The 19,421-nt window shown below is 49.2% G+C and overlaps 1 protein-coding gene across 2 annotated transcripts; it reads left to right on the top strand.

Annotated features, from left to right (window-relative positions):
* The first annotated feature begins 5,278 nt into the window (after window positions 1-5,278).
* On the top strand, window positions 5,279-13,238 carry Slc22a6 (solute carrier family 22 member 6). Of its 2 annotated transcripts, none has more exons than XM_059248580.1 (10): window positions 5,279-5,647; window positions 5,998-6,101; window positions 6,371-6,525; window positions 8,172-8,340; window positions 8,798-8,921; window positions 9,053-9,168; window positions 9,888-10,102; window positions 10,243-10,351; window positions 12,598-12,669; window positions 12,961-13,238. In XM_059248580.1, the coding sequence occupies exons 1-10, from the start codon at window positions 5,279-5,281 to the stop codon at window positions 13,049-13,051; spliced, it is 1,524 nt and encodes a 507-aa protein (XP_059104563.1). In that variant the 3' UTR covers window positions 13,052-13,238. The 2 variants fall into 2 exon arrangements, with proteins under 2 accessions (XP_059104563.1, XP_059104554.1); XM_059248571.1 differs by having other exon boundaries at window positions 12,466-12,669.
* Window positions 13,239-19,421: the final 6,183 nt, after the last annotated feature.

The following is a 19,421-nucleotide window of genomic DNA, read 5'->3' as shown; positions in this document are numbered from 1 at the left end:
CTGGGGAAGAAAGCAAGAGCTGGGAGGAGAGGGAGTAAAAGGCAGAAGGATCCCTCTGCTACCCGCTCCAAGCCCCGCCCACACCAGCCTGTCATCCGAGCTCACGGGAAGCGGCCATTTACACTTGGTTTGGATGCAGGAGTCTCCTTTGCCAACCTTTAGATAATTTGGGGCTGGTACACTGACCGCGGAGACCTGTCATTTCCAGTGAGGCTATCAGGCCTTAGAACTTGATGCCTACCGATGGGGCTTCCACCTTGTTTAAGATCAGCTGACAATTGGGCCAGCAACGCCTCCCTTGGTTTCACTAGGTCTCCACCAGACAGGGAAGAACTGGGCTCAGTGCGAATCACTGGCCTCTACCTTCTCCCCACCCATCAGTGATCCAGAAGTCAGGACGGCTCCTGGAACGTCCTAGCCATGACCGTTTCTGCACTGCTCCAGGGTGTTTCTTACAGACACGTAGTGAGGGAAAGGCAAATGCCCAGAAAGCATTTTCTGTTGTTGCCATCGGGATTCACAGAGAAACACCAAACTCCATTCGTCCTCCTCTCCAGTGCTGCTATTCCTCAGCCCTCCCTGTTTCCTCTATTCCTTTCTCTCTGGCCGAAGCAGGGACAACTACTAACTCAGTTAATTGCCACCCAATATGGAGCACCCTCTGGGTCACCTCGAGGGTGAATGATCTCATATCTAGTTTGTGAGGTTTTGCTATTTTGCTGAGACAGGGTCTCACGTAGCCCAGTTTGGCCTCCGATGTGCTGAACAGCCAGCTGAGGATGACCTTGAACTTCCCATCTCCAGCCCCCACCTCCTTAGTGCTAGGATTACTTGTGCGCCAAAGTGCCCCATGTTATGTGGTTCTAGGAATCAAATCCAGAGCTTTCTGCATGCTAGGCAGGGACTTTATCAATGAGCGACATCCCCAGCTCACACTCAGCTTTTAAACAGTGGTTTGGGATGGGTTTATACGGCCTGCTGGTTGGGGTAGCCAGGAACAAGGCACAAGGGTCACTTTGGTTCTGAGATTTCCGGCTTAGATGCTGGCAGGCAGCTGGAGTCTTCTGAACTCTCCAGGTCATTTCAACCCCATGCTTCCAGAACGTGATCTGAGCCAAACTGTCTTCTTTGATCTGTAAATTATTTATTTGAAAGGTGTCACAAAGTAATAAAAATCACATGTAGTCCCACACTTTGAATCCCATTGACTTAACAGACTACAGTTACACCAAGTCAGCACTTAGCCCAGAAAATCTAACCTATTCAACAGCAACTCCCACAGTACAGAGAACAAAGGAGCCAAAGGCGTGGAGTCTGAGACTTGCAGTGTGATCATGGGACACTGGTCCTGTCCAGGCCTCAGTCTTCTTATCCGAATCACAAGTTATTTTCAGCTGAGTGATGGCTCTCAGTTCCAGTGGTTTGTGGTTCTGAAAAGAGAAATACGTCTCTGCCTGTATCCAGATCTCCAAAGCTGACACCCTCCCACTGAGCACAGCCAGAATTGAAGCCACTGATCCATTTAGCACAGAGGCATCCCATCCTGAATTTTCAGTGACCCACAAAGTCAACAAGGGACCATCCCCAGATCTGAAAACCCTGGGATCTTGCCACCGTTCAGTTCCTGAAGTCTCCAGTGGAGCCTTTTATAGACTCCGCCAGGCTTGGGACTTGTCAGGAGCTGCGCTGGCTAGTTTTATGTCAACTTGACACAAGCTGTGGTCATCCAAGAGGAGGGAATCTCTATTAAGAAAATGCCTCTGAATGGGGGGGGGGGGGTTGTGGCGGGGAAGGCTGGAGGGGCAGGAGGAGGGAAGGGGGGATCTGTGATTGGTACGTAAAATGAATAAAAAATTTCTTTATAAAAAAAGAAGAAAATAAAAAACAGAAGAAAAAAAAAAGAAAAGAAAATGCCTCCATGACATGGGGTTGTACACAAGCCTGTAGGGCATTTTCTTAGTTACTGGGTAAGGACCCAGCCCACTGTGGACAGTGCCGCCCCTGGACTGCTTCTGGGTGCTATAAGAAAGCAGAATGAATAAGCCATGAGGAGCAAGCCAGTAAGCCTCAGCCCTCTATGGCCTCTGCATCAACCCTGCCTCCGGGTTCCCGCCCTGTTTCAATTTCTGTCTCGATTTCCTTCCGTGATGGACTGTGATGTGGAAGTATAAAGCAAATCAATCCTTTCTTCCCCAATCTGCTTTGGTCATGGTATTTCATCACAGCAATAGTAACCCTGACTAAGACAGGAGCTAAGAAAGAAGTTCCTACCCAGAGCACGATTAAGCACAAGCTTGGAGAGCGAGGGTACTTGCAAGAGGTCACCCCACTACCCTCAACACTCCACCTACTTCCCTACAAGAGCCCTAAGTCTTGGCAGGGAACTGACCCCACAGCCTCCAGGCTGTTTGTCCAGCTGTCCTGGCCTCCCCAGGCCACAGGTTCTTATATACCTTGGCCTGGAGAATGTATCAGGCATCTGGACACCCATTGAGCCCCAGCTAGAATCAACACATGCTGGGAGGGGGAAGCTGGGATGAATTACAGCCTCCTCTGGGCCTCTTCTCTACATATGAAGTTGGCTCATCTCCAAAACCCCTTTAGCTTGGCAGTGAACACCACCTCTATAGCCACAGTGAAGGGTTCGGCTTTCAGCCATTGTGGCTCCAGGCCTACAATCCCAGCACTTGGGAAGCTGAGATCAGAGAATCATGAGTTTGAAACTAGCCTGGCATGTATAATAAGACCCTGTTGGAGGAAGAGAAGGAAGCCAGATTTGAAGTTAAGACCCTAGTCTAACACCTCATGTGCCTTATGTGCCTGAGGACCTAAGCAGACAATAAACGCCCTCCCAATTGAATGCATATAAGTGCAGTTTGCGTAGCATAGTATCTGGCCTTTTTTTCTGGTGGGAGGTTCTTTAAGACAGGGTCTCACAGTGGTGGCACACACCTTTAATCCCAGCACTTGGAAGGCAGACACAGGAGAAGCCCTGTGAGTTTGAGGCCAGCCTGGTCTACAGAGTCAGTTCCAGGACAGCCAGGGCTACGCAGAAAAAAACTTGTCTTGAGGGGAGAAAAAAAAAACAAAAAAAAACAAAAAACACAGGGTCTCATGTAGTCCAGAGGGCCATCAGACTTACTATGTAGCCAGGACTAAGCTTGAACTACTATCCTCCTGCTCAAGCTGGTTTTGAACTCCTGAGCTTAAGCCCCCTGCTTCAGGTTTCCCAAGAGCTGGGACTATAGGCACAAACCACCATTCTTGGATAAAGGCTTCTCTAAACTCTTGACCTGTATTGGCTCATTTTACCCTCCAGGAACAAAATAAAGGGGACATTAAAACCGTCCCTACCTTGAAAGCAAGGGCACTAGGTACACAGAAGTTTAATAATGTGTTCCTAGTCACACAGCCTGAGAATACAGCAAGAGGACCGACTCTGGAGTTCAACGTTTTACACCAGACGCACCTTGCAAATCAAAGCCATAGAGTAGCAACCTGCCCAGTCTGTGATCCAACCAATCAGATCCAGAGACATCCAGCTAGTGTTCAACACTGCCTCTGATTGTGAGTAACCAAGGCTCAGGAGCCAAAAACTGTTGGAGGAATTCAAGTCAATTTAGCTGACTTGCAGCTAAAAATAAGATAGGTTCATGCTCATTGTTTAAAAAAAATAGAAGAGGTGGATAGAGAAGTGGCTTAATGGTTAAGAGCACTGTCTGTTCTTACACAGGACCCTGGTTCAATTCCCGGCACCTACATAGTGGCTCACAACTGTCTATAATGACAGTTCCTAGGAATCTGACACCCTCTGTGAGTACCAGACATGAATACGGTGCACAGATATACATGCAGGCAAAACATCCATACATATGAAATAAAGTAAGATTTTTTTAGAAATAAAAAACATAGCAATGGGAAAATTTTAATCAAGACAATTAAAGGAGGAAATAGGGGCCAGTGAGATGGCTACACACAAAAAATAATAATAATTAATTAGTTAGTTAATTAGTTAGTTAGTTAGTTAGTTAGTTAAGCTGGCAAGCTGTGGTGGCACGTGCCTTTAATCCCAGTATTCAGGAGGCAGAGGTAGGTGGATCTCTGAGTTCAAGGCCAGCCTGGTCTACAGAGCGAGTTCCAGGACAGCCAGAGTTACACAGAGAAACCCTGTCTCAAAAAAAAGAAAAAAATAAGGTAAACAGTGTGGTGGTATACGTTTGAAATCCCAACACTTGGGAGGTGGAGCCAGGAGGAGTCATTCAAGACAAGCCTTGGCTACATACCGACCCGGAGGCCACCCCAAACTATGTGAGACCCTGTCTTTAAAAACAAATAAAAAAGAAGAATCAAGAATGCGAAAACTAAGATCCCAGAAGAATGATCCTCATTTTGTCTGATTTTGCCCTTGGTCCCCGTGACTTCAGGAGCAACCTTTGACCACCGCTGTTCCTTCCAGTTGCACAAGGCTGTGGTCCTACAAGACGTGAGCTGTCCTTGGAAGGCCAAAGACCAGGGTTACTCAACTTAGCAAATAAGAATATAAGATCCCCAGTCAGATCTACATTTCAAACTAACACATAATTCTGGATATAAACATGGTCTATGCAATATTAGGGATATACTTTTAAAAAATTAATCATCGATCAGAAGTTCAGGTTCAACGGGACTTGCCATATTGTCTCTGGTGTTATTCCTGAAGACAGACTTTGATGTCCATAGAAACCCATCAGGAGGCCACCACATTTCCCAGAGCCCAGACTCCTCAACAGAGGGAGGACAGAAGTTCCCACCTTGTCCCCTTCTGCATCCAGGTGCCCAGATGGCTGCCCCCAGTGAATCCACTCTCCACTCTGTCTCAACCAGCCCCTCCTGCCCTTTATAACCACTTGGAAAAATTCCACTGACACAAGGGATACTCACAGGGTTAATCCTCCTGACACCAAGTCACACTTTAACTCATTGTCTTCAGGCCAAAGATTAAAAGCTGCCTGCATAAGAGTCAGGGCTCCAGCAGACCCTGAAAGCTGAGCTGTCCAGACCCCCGAAGTGAAGAAAAGAGGCGAGGGCAAGGGAGGGCCAGAACCAGGGGAGAGAGAAAGGAGGGGCGGTCCACCAGCTCGCTGTCCCGCCACAGAGCCGGCTCAGTTCCAGTCCAGGAGCCACTCAGCTGCAAAGGCAGCAACAGCCCCACTCCTCAGGCAAAGGGCAGCAGGCAGACAGACAGAGGTCCTAGGACTGGAGGTCTTCAGTCTCTGACCACTCGGCCTGGCCCAGCCCCATGGCCTTCAATGACCTCCTGAAGCAGGTGGGGGGCGTCGGACGCTTCCAGCTGATCCAGGTCACCCTGGTGGTTGTCCCCCTGCTGCTGATGGCTTCCCACAACACCTTGCAGAACTTCACTGCTGCCATCCCTACTCACCACTGCCGCCCACCTGCCAATGCCAACCTCAGCAAAGATGGAGGTCTGGAGGCCTGGCTGCCCCTGGACAAGCAGGGACGACCCGAGTCTTGCCTCCGTTTTACTTCCCCACAGTGGGTACCACCCTTTCACAATGGTACAGAGGCCAATGGCACCGGAGTCACAGAGTCCTGCGTTGATGGCTGGGTCTATGACAACAGCACCTTCCCTTCAACCATCGTAACTGAGGTAAGGATTTGGGGCTCCCTCTCTATGTGACACCACTTCACCTCTCAGACAGACAGTCAGACACAGACACACACACACACACACACACACACAGAGTCAAGTTCCCCGGGGGCCAAGATCTGGAGATGAGATAAAAGCATTCAAGAGGGTGGTATCTGTGGAAGGTGGATGTGGGAGCTGCTGAGTGCTTTAAATGTACTTAGCTCCCAGGAACAGTGAGACAAACAGCAGAGCAAAGTATGACGGAAAGAGGGAGGCATGGGTCCCAGAGGACCTTCCTGGAGGAGGCTGAGGGCCTTCCCCGCGTCTGGGCTCTTCTCTTCCCAACTCTGGCTTACCTCTCCCCACAGTGGGACCTCGTGTGCTCTCACCGGGCCTTCCGCCAGCTGGCCCAGTCCCTGTACATGGTGGGAGTGCTGCTGGGAGCCATGATGTTTGGCTACCTGGCAGACAGGTCAGTCCTGGGTAAGCCAAAGAGCTGGGCTAAGCTGGGGTTGGGGGCCCCTGGCTGGATTCAAGGCAGGGGTGGCTGGTTTAAGTGCAAGACTCAGGATTCTTCTTAGGTCCTCAGAGGACTGCAGCCGGGGGCCTCTCCTGTGTAGCTCAGCCTGCCCCCCCACCCCCACCCCCACCCCCCCACCCCCCACCCCACCCCACCCCACCCCCACCCCCCCCACCCCCGCAGTCCTCAGGCCCCTGACACAAGTCTTCCCTCCCCCCTAGGCTGGGCCGTCGGAAGGTACTGATCTTGAACTACCTGCAGACAGCTGTGTCCGGGACCTGTGCAGCCTATGCACCCAACTACACCGTCTACTGCGTTTTCCGGCTCCTCTCGGGCATGGCTTTGGCTAGCATTGCAATCAACTGCATGACACTAAGTGAGGACTGCTCACCTATGTCCCCTCTCACCACCCGATCCTGCCAGCCTCCTCCTGAAGGTGTCCCTCCTGAGCGCCCATCCCCCCCCCACCCTGCCACCCTCAAGCCAATACCTCCCTTAGATCAGCATTTCCAGTCAATACCACCCTGCCTTCCCCAGCTTGCTCCATCTCGACTCTTACTTATTAGCAAGATTGCAGACTTGTGGTCAGAGCGGCCAAGACAAGCCAGGTACAGGAGGCCTTAGGAGAAGTGAAGACTGTATCCAAAAGAGATCCAAAGGCCGTGAGACAGGCCAGGCATGGTGGCATGTGCCCACAATCAGGAGGCAGAGGTAGGAGGACTGTCCAAAGTATGAAGCCAGATGGAGCTATATAATGAGTTCCAGGCCAGTCTGGGCTAAATAGCAAAGAATGTGGGGATGGAGAGATGTCTCAGTGGGTAAAGACACTTGCCACCAAGACTGACGGCCTGAGTTGATCCCAGGACCGACTATTGCAAGTCATTTGTCCTCTGACTTCCACACACCTGCCATGGCATAAACACAGAGAGGGAGGGGAGGGGGGGAGGGAGGGAGGGAGGGAGGGAGAGAGACAGAGAGAGAATAAATAAACAAATGTGACTGTTTTAAAGGAAACATCCTATCTAGAGATAGAACTGTACTCCCAGCCAGTTTGTTGGTATTGTTTATTTGTTTTGTTCTGATACAGGGTCTTACCATGTGGCCTACAATTCATGACATTCAGCTTCCCCCTCCCTAGTGCTGGAATTACAGGCATATTCCACCACACCCAGATCTCTCTCACTTTTTAAAATTAATATAAAATATCATAATTATTTTAATATTGCGGCTAGTCTAATATTTCTAAACAAGGATAAGCCAGCATCATTTGCACCAAACATACTCAGTGACTGAGGACAGTGTGTTCATGAACCATCAGTGTGCTTCATCTAGTAGATCACACACACACACACACACACACACACACACACACACACACACACACAATTTCCCAGATAATGAATCTCAAGCTGGAGAGAAGAAAAGAAATTTACCTGAAGTCATCTCTCAAGTCCAGGAGGGAATCCAGGGATTCACAATTCCCTAGACAAAAGGAACTAGCTAGGCCTGAGCTGGAGCTGAGACGTGCCTAAGGTTCCAGCTCCAAAGTCAACGTACATATTCAAGTGTATCCCGGCAGCAGAGTCAGAAGCCCGCCAGGAACCTAGCCCAGCCTCTTGAGACCTTAACAGAGTAGTGGTCCTCTTCTGGCCTGGACTGATGCTTCAGGATGGAAAAAGAGTAGTGCTCTGACCACTGAGGGTGGGTCCAGCCCAAGGCCGAGGGAAAGGGAAGTGGTTTCTGCTGAGAACAGACTGAGTAGTCAGAGTAACTCTGCAGGGAAAGGGGATGTAGTCAGGCCCTGGGGGCAGAGCCAAAAAGCAGCAGGAGCATGGAGAAGGCAGTCCCTGGGGCTCCTACTTCCATTCACTGTCTCCGCTCTCCCTACCCTGGCACCCAAACCCACTGAAACATCTTCTACAGAGCTGTGGGAAAGTACACAATTGGGAGAGGGCAGGAGCGGAGTCTCTTTCCACCCAGCAGCCCAGTTACTTGCACCACTCCATTCTAACCCCTTTCCAGATGTGGAATGGATGCCCATCCACACCCGCGCCTATGTGGGCACCTTGATTGGCTATGTCTACAGCCTGGGCCAGTTCATCCTGGCTGGTGTCGCCTATGCTGTGCCCCACTGGCGCCACCTGCAGCTTCTGGTCTCTGTGCCCTTCTTCGCTGCCTTCATATACTCCTGGTACGTGGGATCTGAGGTGGGAAGCAGTGACCCAGAAGCCTACAGGACTACAGGGGACAAGCCAGCTCCCAGAGCAGGGCACAAACCTCCCCAGAAAATTCATCCAAGACAGAAAGCTGACCCCAATCCAGTGCTTCTGTTGAGCAGACTCTGAAGCCAAGGCTGTGGGAGTAGGTTTTGTCACAGAGGGGGGCAACAGTTCTCCAGCACCCCACAGTTTGACCTGCCTGCTGATACTCCTCCTTCCCTACCCAGCACCCAAGAACTAAATTCTGGGTAGGGGATGAGTGATTATCAAAGTGGCCACTACTTTGCGATCCTTAGGGTGATCCTTAAGGGGGTGTTGGCAAGGGCCCTGGTGCCCAAACATAAATAAAACTCTACTGTATACCTCTAACCCAGAAGACTAAAACTGAGACCATGCCAACATCCACCCTCTCTCCATCCCCACTCCCAGGTTCTTCATTGAGTCAGCCCGCTGGTACTCCTCCTCAGGAAGGCTGGACCTCACCCTCCAAGCCCTGCAGAGAGTGGCCCGGATCAATGGGAGACAGGAAGAGGGGGCTAAGCTGAGTATAGAGGTAAGACACCTCTGTCCCTAGATGCTGCCTGAGCTCCAACCCAAATACCAGTACCAAGACCCGGGACTCAGAGGCTGGACCAAGGGCGTTCCCTAGGAGGAGCTCAGGCCGAGTCATGCCTGTCCCGCCAGGTGCTCCAGACCAGCCTGCAGAAGGAACTGATGCTAGGCAAAGGCCAGGCCTCAGCCATGGAGCTGCTGCGCTGTCCTACCCTTCGCCACCTCTTCCTCTGCCTCTCCATGCTGTGGTAGGCTCAAATGGACACACCGGTGGACAAGCAGGCTGATCAAAAGACAAACCGCAGGCTGGGGGAGGGCGTGGATGCAGCGAGTGGAAAAGGCCGGGGAGGGGGAGGGAAAGTCAGCACGTCTGCTGTGAGGAGTAGTAAGGACCCTAAAGAAATAAGAGTCCTCCAGCTCAACCAGTCCCCATGCTAAACTGGTCTCCCAGCTTCTCTCACCAGCCCTGTTCCTGCACAAACCACCTCATTAGGACCAATGGTCTCCGGAGCCCACGGATTTATATTGTGAGGACAGATCAGTGTGCTTTGAAAACCACTCAGAGACTTTACTGCTCTGGTGGTGCCTTGGGGGGAAAGTGGCACAGGCAGAAGAGGACCCACACGTATCCCCGAAACACACTTGGGCCAAAGATGATATAAACCCAAATCTTCCTTTTCTGTGCAGTTTTCCCATTATCTCTCTCATGTGCATCATCACCATGGCAATCCCATGACAGTTAAGTGGGGTGTGGTCAGAAGAACAGTCTTGCCAAAGAATTCTTTGCTGGCAAGTTTAGGTTTACTCTCTGTAGAGGGTTCTACCCCCAAACCTATGCTTTGTGAACCCCTAAACATTCTTAGCAACTAGATGAAAGCAGGATACCCCATGTATTACTGTATTTATGAAAGAGCACCCTTGTTTAAGCCTGTCTAACCAGCCCCACATCCCTCTCCCTCCTTACCAGGTTTGCCACTAGCTTCGCCTACTACGGGCTGGTCATGGACCTGCAAGGCTTTGGGGTCAGCATGTACCTTATCCAGGTGATCTTTGGTGCCGTGGACCTGCCTGCCAAGTTCGTGTGCTTCCTTGTCATCAACTCCCTGGGCCGCCGGCCTGCACAGTTGGCCTCCCTGCTGCTGGCAGGCATCTGCATCCTGGTGAATGGGGTAATACCGAAGGGTGAGCACCTACCAGCGTCTTGGCGCTCAGTCCCACCCACCCTACCCCTTCAGACATAACCCAACTTCTCAGAAGAAAAGAAGCCAGTACCTCCAACCTCAATTCCTATGCTCCCACTCTCCCCATTCCTTTCTCTCTAGACCAGACGATCATCCGCACCTCCCTGGCTGTCCTAGGAAAGGGCTGCCTGGCTGCCTCTTTCAACTGCATCTTCCTGTACACCGGAGAGCTGTACCCCACAGTGATCCGGTGAGTGGGAGCCCAGGGCGCGGAGGGGAGATCTAGGGAAAAAGTACCCTGCACACACTAAAGCCAGAACCCCAGAGCATAGCTCAGTACACACACACACACACAAACACACACACACACACACACACACACACACACACACACACACCAAAAAAAAGAAAAGAAAAGAAAAAAAAGAAAAATAAAAAACAAACATTAATCAGGGCAGGATATATAGGAACCAGGAACCACTCAGTTACACATGTCAGGGTCTGGCTGACAGAGATGTAGCTGCCCAGCCCCCACCTAACCCTAAAGGAGATATAGAAGGAGTCACCATCTAGAACAGGGTAGAGAGCTACGAGCTACATCTCAGAGGCAATGAACTGAAGACTTCAGAACACAAGTTACAAGCTGTGATCATATCTAAACTCCATCTTAAACCAACCAGCACATCTGAAACTAGAAACACAAACATAGATGCAACTTCCCACAAGAACCACTCCTGACAATATACCAACCATAGGAATGAACTCAGCACTTTATAGCGAGATGGGAGAGGCATTAAGAAATAAAATAATAAGTCTACTTTAAGAATCAAATGCAAAATCACATGAAACATCAAAGACCTGAGAGGTCATAGCACTGGTCATCCTCACCTGGGATGAGGCACCTTGGATATATATTATGCCATGCCTTTTACGGGTGTTCTGTGTATCAAGCATCTTCTTAATCTTTTCACAAATATTAACTCACTTATTTCTCATAGCTGATCAAAGTAGGCACTATCATTCTCCTTCTACAAATGTAAAAGCAGACACACAGAAGTTGGGTGACTTCTGCAGGGTCACACAGCTAGCAATGAAGCCTGCACCGGACCCCAATGCAGCTGCCTCCTGGGTCAATGTTTTTAACCTTTCTCTCATAGAGGATGTTCTTGGTTAGCTGGATTCATTTTTAGATATATTTATTTTTATTTTATGTATGAATGTTTTGCCTGCATGTATGTATACATACCATTGCATGCCTAGTACCCACAGAGCACAGAAGTGGACATCAGGTCCCCTACAACTAGAGTTACAGATGGTTATGAGCTGCCATGTGGGTACTGGGAATTGAACCTGGGTCCTCTATGAGAGCGGCCAGTGCTCTTAGCAGCTGAGCCATCTCTCCAGTCCCTCATAGAGAATGAATGTTCTTAACACACAAGCAACATGCAGCTCCAGATTCCTTCCCCTGAGGATCCTAACTAATAGGTCTCTGTGAGATGGAGACAACTATGATTCATAAGGGATGCAGGTGTGCTGGGGTGTAGCTCAGGGGCAGAGCAACCATCTTTTGGGTTTGAGGTCCTGAATTCCATCCCTAGCACAGCCAGAAAGAGAAAAAGAAAACAAAAACATTCCAGATGATGGTAACCTAAGAATCACTGGTCTTACCCAATGGTCTCATGTGTCAGTTGGAAACTAAAGCCCAGAGATGTAAAGTGATTGGCTGAAAGTCACATAGCAGCTTAAGGACGGAGGCAGAACTCAGTTTCAAGTCCCCAGTTCTCTGATGACAGCCCTTCTTGATTTCCCTTTTTTTTTTTGTTGTTTTTTTTTGGGTTTTTTTTGTTGTTGTTGTTTTGGTTTTTTGAGACAGGGTTTCTCTGTGTAGCTTTACGCCTTTCTTGGATCTCGCTCTGTAGACCAGGCTGGCCTCGAACTCACAAAGATCCGCCTGCCTCTGCCTCCCGAGTGCTGGGATTAAAGGCGTGCGCCACCACCGCCCGGCTTTTGGGTTTGGTTTTTTTTTTTTTTTTTTTTTTTTTGGAGCTGAGGATCAAACCCAGGGCCTTGTGCTTGCTAGGCAAGTGCTCTACCACTGAGCTAAATCCCCAACCCCCCTTTTTGTTTTAAAAGTCACCACAATGGCCTGGGGATGCAGGTCAGTAGTAAAGCATCTGGCTAGTGCAAGGTCCTGGCTTTGCTGTCCAGCACAACCAGCAGCAAAACACAAAAATGTGGAATCATTTGCTAGTCAAGTAAGAAAAAGGAAGCACAGGGGTGTCCGGGGCTGTCAGAACTACCCTGCTCCGAATGTGACCACTGGTACCCACACCAGAGCTCTAACCAGCACCCACCTGACCACAGGCAGACAGGCCTGGGCATGGGCAGCACCATGGCCCGGGTGGGCAGCATCGTGAGCCCGCTGGTGAGCATGACTGCCGAGTTCTACCCCTCCATGCCTCTCTTCATCTTCGGGGCTGTCCCTGTGGCTGCCAGTGCTGTCACTACCCTCCTGCCAGAGACCCTGGGCCAGCCACTGCCGGATACAGTGCAGGACCTGAAGAGCAGGTAGGCACCACCGCCCCAGAAAGGATCGGGGTCTTACTCCAGGTCACCCACCCAGGCTGGGATAGCACTGAGGCTCAAACCCAGGACTTCTCTTCCAGATCAGAGTTTTGTCCCTTTGTCCCCTAGTGGAGGATTCTCTCATAATCCTTCTTGGGGCTCTCAGCTCCAGGAAGGAATGGTTGCCATTTGGGGGCCGATAACACGTGGCTAGTCACAGACTAAGCGGGGAGCCGGAACCGTCTCAGACCTGGACAGGAGGCTGCAGCCCCAGATGTCTGCTTTCCTTCCCAGGCGCAAAGGAAAACAGAGGCAAGTGCAGCAGGAACTGCAGAAGCAGATGATGCCACTCCAGGCCTCCATACAAGAGAAGAACGGACTCTGAGGACAGAAGGGGCCTCACACAGCGCTAAAGGGAGTGGGCTTCTACAGGTCCTGCCACCTACCTGAGGAGGGGGAGAGAGTGGAGAGACCAGACCATCCAAGTGTGCAGGCTGCTGTTCAGAGAAATGCCTCCCCAAGGGTCACTTCAGTAGACCCCACCAGGAACAATAATTAACGGTCTGACTGTGTGCAACTTCTTAGATGGAATGTGCTCTTCATCAGCAGTGTTCCAGCTCAGGGTTCACACGGTCTGCCCCTCCCCCAGCTCCATTGCCCTCCACCTCCAGGACTTTACCAAGAATCCCAGATAATTAAAAGACTCTCTTCTCCTACCTTGGTCCTTCTCTCTGTCTTCTCTGCCTCCAGCTCTCCGATCCTAACATTTCTGTTTTAGCTAAATGCCTTATGCCCCCTTCCCTTCCCAGAAATCAGAACCCAATGAGAAACTGAAATGAAAGCAGCCAATCAGGGGCTCTGCTTTGGGCTCTTCTCCCTCTGTAAGAGCAGATGGAAACTTCTAGCAGTAAGAGAGAAAGATGATCATAGGTGATGTCAGGATGCTGCCCTCTGCAAGTTCAGGCTACTAGCCAACCTGATTCTTCCTGTGTTTGCTGAGTTTTCAACCTGCTTGTTTCCTGTGGTCCAGGGACAGTGCTGGAGAGGAAGGACAAGGACGGAACCGTATCGAACAGCCAGGGAGACCCAACACTGAGTGCTAATTACGTGCCAGGCGACGTCTTAAGCAGTTTGAATATATTAACTCAGTTTCTCCTCCCAGTCACTCTCTGGAGGTAGATATTGTTTGAGAATAATTTGGTTTGGTTTCATTTTTTGGTTATTTTGTCAACTTGACACAAGCTAGAGTCATCCAACAGGAAGGAACTTCAATTGAGAAAAGGTCTCCATAAGTGGCCTGCAGGCAAGCCTGTGGAGCATTTTCTTGATTAATGGTTGGTGTGGGAGGGTCCAGACCACTGGGCTGGTGGTCCTGGGTGCTATAACAGAGCAAGGCGGGCAAGCACTGGGGAGCAAGCCAGGAAGCAGTTCTTCCACGACCTCTGCTTCAGCTCCTGCCCTGACTTCCCACAGTGATGGACTGTGACCTGAGAGTCGTAAGATGAAATAAACCCTTTCCTCCCCAAGTGGCTTTTGGTCATGGTATTTTGTCACAGCAATGGAAATACTCAGACAGGGCCTCATGTCCCCCTGGCTGGCCTTAAACTCACTATGTAGCTGAGGATGACCTTGAACCTTGATCCTTCTGCCTCCACCTCCCAAATGCTGGTATTTTAGGGGTGTGCCACAGTGCTCAGATCTGAAGGTGGTACTGTTTTATTCCCACTTCAGCCTCTTTTCAGTCAGTATGTCAATGAATTTGTAGAATTCTCAGCATTTTCTGTGTCCGGAGCAAAATGGAGCACTCCAGAGAACCCTCAACTACCTGGTCCTGGTAGAGTGTTCCCGGTAGAGAGTGCTCCTGGTAGAGTGCTCCCGGTAGAGTGCTCCTCAAAGGCCACATTCTCCGGACTTCACCCTGTCATACCAGCTCCCACACAGGCTTTAGTCCAGTCCAAAGCCCTCCCTTAGATGTTTTTGTCCCCCTCCCCAGAAGTTTCACTGCCCCAGAGAAACGTAGAGGACAGAGGCTTGACCAGAGGAGCTTCCAGGTCCTGTGGTAGGCTGGATAGAGGAACCCACAAAGACACCCACAGCCAAATCCCTGGAACCTTCTATTGTGTTGCCTGAAACAGAAAAGGAATCATGCAGATATGGTTATACTAAGGATTCTGAGATGAGGAAACTAGCCTGAATCATTTGGGTTAGCCCAATGTGACGGCAAGGGCACTCAGAAAGACGGATCAGTGAACAGGAGACCTAACAGCAGAATCAAGAGGTTGGAGTGACTCAAGATGGGACAAAAATAAAAAGCAGTTCAAATCAAGACAGAAGCAATAAGCTTCAATTAATTGCTACTAAATTAAAGTAACTTCTGACCATTTTCAGTCAAATAAATATATTCAGCATTACAAAAAAAAAAAAAAATCAGTGGTGTGAGCCTCCAAGCCAAGGAATGAAACTTCCCAGAGCTGAAATGGGAAGAAAATGGGAAGAAGCCACCCAAAGGAACACAGCCCTGTTGACATGGCAACCTTAGATATCCAGCCTCTATCTATATGAGAATAAATGATTTAAGCATCTATATTTACAATGATTTCTTGCAAACAGCAATAGGAAACTGATATACCTTTTGTAACTTCCTCCAGGAGACCCAGTAGGGATTTATTTTCCCATGTACTATATTTGTTGATGGGGTAGAACTGTAATGCGTAGGTAATGCAAAGGCCCCTACTATCAAATTCACAGCGTTTGCCTTACCCCCCTGGTTCCTGTATATATTTTGGAACTCCTAGACTCCCCTCTGCTAAATCCTCACCTGCCTACTCTTAGCCCCTCAGCCTCCCAGTGCCCCCAGCCCCCCAACCCCCAATCCTCTGCTTAGGTGTTTCAAAGATGTGCAAGAAAAAGTGTTCATCATAGGTACAGGGGCAAAAGAAAAATAGTGCACTGGGGCTGGAGGTGTAGCTCAGCTGATAGCAGGTACGAAGCCCTGAGTTCCAGCCCCAGCACTGAGTAAACCAGGTATGCTGGTGTGTGCCTATAATCCCAGCACTCAAGAGGTAGAGGCAGGAGGAACCAAAGTTTAAAGTCACTCTGGGCTACACAGTGTTTCCGAGGTCAGACTGGTATTCATGATATGTACTGTCTCGGGGGGAGAACAAAAAGAGATAAGCAGGGGGCAGGGAAGGGAAGGGAAGGGAACAGTGCATGGACCTGTGCCCCATTGTGCCTCCTCTTAAGAAAACCCTCAATGATCCCTTAGGGCAGTGGTTCTCAACCCATGGGTCATGACCCCTGAGGGGGGTGTCAAATGACCCTTTCACAGGGGTCGCATATCAGATGTCCTGCATATCAGATATTTACATTATGATTCATAACAGTAGCAAAATCACAGTTATTAAGTAGCAATGAAAATAATTTTATGGTTGGGGGGTCACCACAAGATGAGGAACTGTATTAAAGGGGCCACAGGAAGGTTAAGAACCACTGTTTTAGGGCCATCTCCATGCAGCTCAGATTGTGGTTATGCACCAGCAGCTGAGTCTGTTGCAAACTGATGAAGTGCTGAACTGATGATCTTGAGGCTCAATTCCCTCTACCAGCTCTAACTCACTCTCACCCTGTTTTGCTTAAATCCCTCCTTAAGAGAAGCGTACACCAATGCTATGATGTAAGTCACATCTGTAGAAGCCAAGCCAACTGTAAGGACCCCAGTCAGCTACAGTTTCGATGTAGGTGATGGATGATGCTAGATGTTCAGATGCAATGTCTCAGAGTATGGCAGCCACTAGGGAAAGCAGGAGTTCAGGGGACCAAAACACAACGTAATGGAAAGCTAGAACTACCTCAGTAGTTGGATGTCATTGGTACATAGATTTAACCAGTCCCAAAACCACTTACTGACCTCTACTTGAACTCTCCACTTGCAATTATACAAGGAACTTGGTTGCTCTAAAAGCATTGAAAATGGAAGACAAAAAGGTTCCAACCATCAGGGAGAGCAGGGTCCAAAAAAACTCTTCTACTTGTCAACGACTAGAAAACTGAAGGAAATGTAGTTACAGACACTGGATACTAGGTAGCACCAGGCCATACTTGCTGTGAGAAAGGGAACAAATGACATGAGAGCTCCTCCCCTTCCTGGGAGCAGATTCTGGATCTCAGGACAGAAGCAGGATCCAAACAGAGCCAGGCAATTTCATGAAGTTGAGGAGAAGGACTATCAAAAGAGAAGTTAGGGTGGCCAAGGGAGCTAGTATTTGCAGAAGTGAGAACTATGAAACTTCTAGAGATGAGAGAGGTATGCCCGCACTGGGTTCCACAGGTTTGCAGAGTCTAAAGAAAATTCCTCTCCGTGGAGGTGTAGCTCAGTTGGTAGAAGGCTTATCTACCTCAGCACCACATACAAACCAGGTGTGGTGGTTCACGCCTGTGACCTCAGCACATGAAAGATCAGAAGTTCAAGGTTACCCTCAGTTACATAGAGAACCCAAGGCCAGACTGGGCCACATGAGACTATCTCAAAAAAATAAATTTTAAAAAAAGGGAGGCTGGAGAGATGGCTCAGAGGTTAAGAGCACTGGCTGCTCTTCCTGAGCTCCTGAGTTCAATTCCCAGCAACCACATGGTGGCTCACAACCATCTACAATGAGATCTGGTGCCCTCTTCTGGCCTGCAGGCTGAACACTCACTGTATACATAATTAATAAATAAATCTTTTTTTAAAAAATAATTAATTAATTAATTAATTAATAAGTGAAAATAATTTCTAGGGCCAGTGAGATACCTCAGTAGGTAAAAGCACTTGACACAAAAACCTGACAACATGGATTCTGTCCCTAGAACCCACTATGGAAGTAGTAAACTGACTTCTGAAAGTTATGTTTTGATCTCTATATGCACAGAGAGAGAGAGAGACAGAAAGAGAGAGAGAGAGAGAGAGAGAATAGAATTAAATTTTAAAAGAATTCCTTAGAATTCAGTAAACAGAACTCAGGCACCCCCAATTTAAATATAACCAAAAATACGTAAATACAGGCTTTGCTATAGAAGATACAGGAGTGGGTGGTAAGCATTTGATATGATCAACCTCAATAGTCATGAGGAAAATGTCAGTTCACACCCATACAAACAGCTAACACGTAAAATTCTGGATTCTATGCAGTCACCTTGAGACGCTACAGGATCCTCACCAGCATGGAGACTCTCACCAGATGTGACCTCTTGACTTTGGACTTCTTGCTACTCCATGTGACCAAGATGCAGCCAGAAGGCTGAGGCTCAGCTAGTGAAACCGAGCCACACAGGACTTTGACTCAGGGCACAGTGACGTGAAAATGGAGCCCACCAGAGAACTCCCCCATGGTGAGGGATCCACAGCCAATCTGTAGACCCCAGTGTCTTCACCAGACTAGTTTGTAGATCACACTACTCAAGCTGAGTTTTCTCTATAACTCTCCTAACTATACCCAAAGGACTATCAATAAATTTGTTCCCTCCTTGAAAAATAAATTAAGACTGACCACACCAATGTGCTGAAAAGAAGAAACAGAAATCCAGTTCTGGCAAAAACTTAAGTTTGTAGCCATTTATTAGCAATGGCAACAATAGTGAGCCAGTAAACCTTTGCACTTTGTAAGTTGCCTTACCTCAGGTATTTGTTACAGTGACAGGAAGCTGACTAACATACAGAGTTCCAAAACAGAATACCAAGGACTAGATAGCTTGCTCAACAGAAAAGCACTTTCTCACCGTGCTAGAGGCTGAAAGTCCATTATCAAAGAGTCAGCAGGTTTAAGCCGCTTCCCTTGGCTACCTTCCCAGTGTGTCCTCACATGGCCTCTCCTCTGCACGCACGCATCCCTGATGCTTTCTTTTTATAAGGACATCAGAAGTTTGGATTAGGAGCGTATTCTTTTTTCAATAGAGTATTTTTTATTATTTGACAGTTCCACATGTGTGAACAACTTGTCTTAATCCTATCCACCCCAACTCCCCATTCCCACTCTGCCCAGGCACCCCCAACATGTACCCCTCTCTTTCACTTCCTCAACTTCAGTAAGGAGAGGGTCCCTGGAGGCCTGGCTGCCTCAGACAGGGGATGGCCTGGACCCTGCATCTCCTTCTTCTCTCCTCCAATAGAACACGGAGGCCAGCAGCACTGGAGTCACAAAGCCCTGCATGGGTGTCTGGAACTTCCTTCCCTTCTACCAGCATGGCCGAGGTGAGGAAACCTGGGCCACTCCCCACCCTCTGTGTCCCCATCTCTTTCGTTTCCTTCCCTGGTGCTGCATCAGAGAAACTGACAGAAGAAAGGAAGAGTTTGCTTTGGCTCACAGTTAGAGGGAGACAGTCCATGCCAGCAGGGATGCGGAAGCCTGGGGCAGCTGGCCACATGGCATCTGCAGTCAGGAACCAGAGAGAGATGACTGCCTCTATTCCACTTATTTTCTCCTTTTCATTCAGTCAGGAACCCCAGACCACAGAATAGTGCCACCCAGATTCAGAGGGGGGTCCACAGACACACTAGAAGTTTATCTCCTATGTATTTCTACATGCTGCCAACATGCCCATCAAGATCCCTTGTCGTCGCCCCCCACCCCCACCCCGCTTCCCCGATCTTGCCCTCTCACATACAAACGCAGACTGTGTGACCCTGACTTGAGTTTGTCTGAACGGGGGAAGACCCTGAAGCTATAGTGTTTGCCCAAAACACAGAGCTGGGAGGCTCTTCCTGGGGGACACGCAGTAAT

Source organism: Peromyscus eremicus, chromosome 1, assembly GCF_949786415.1.
Source record: "Peromyscus eremicus chromosome 1, PerEre_H2_v1, whole genome shotgun sequence".
NCBI lineage: Eukaryota > Metazoa > Chordata > Mammalia > Rodentia > Cricetidae > Peromyscus > Peromyscus eremicus.
Note: the sequence above shows the minus strand (reverse complement) of the source record. Positions and strands in the feature narration are given on the sequence as shown.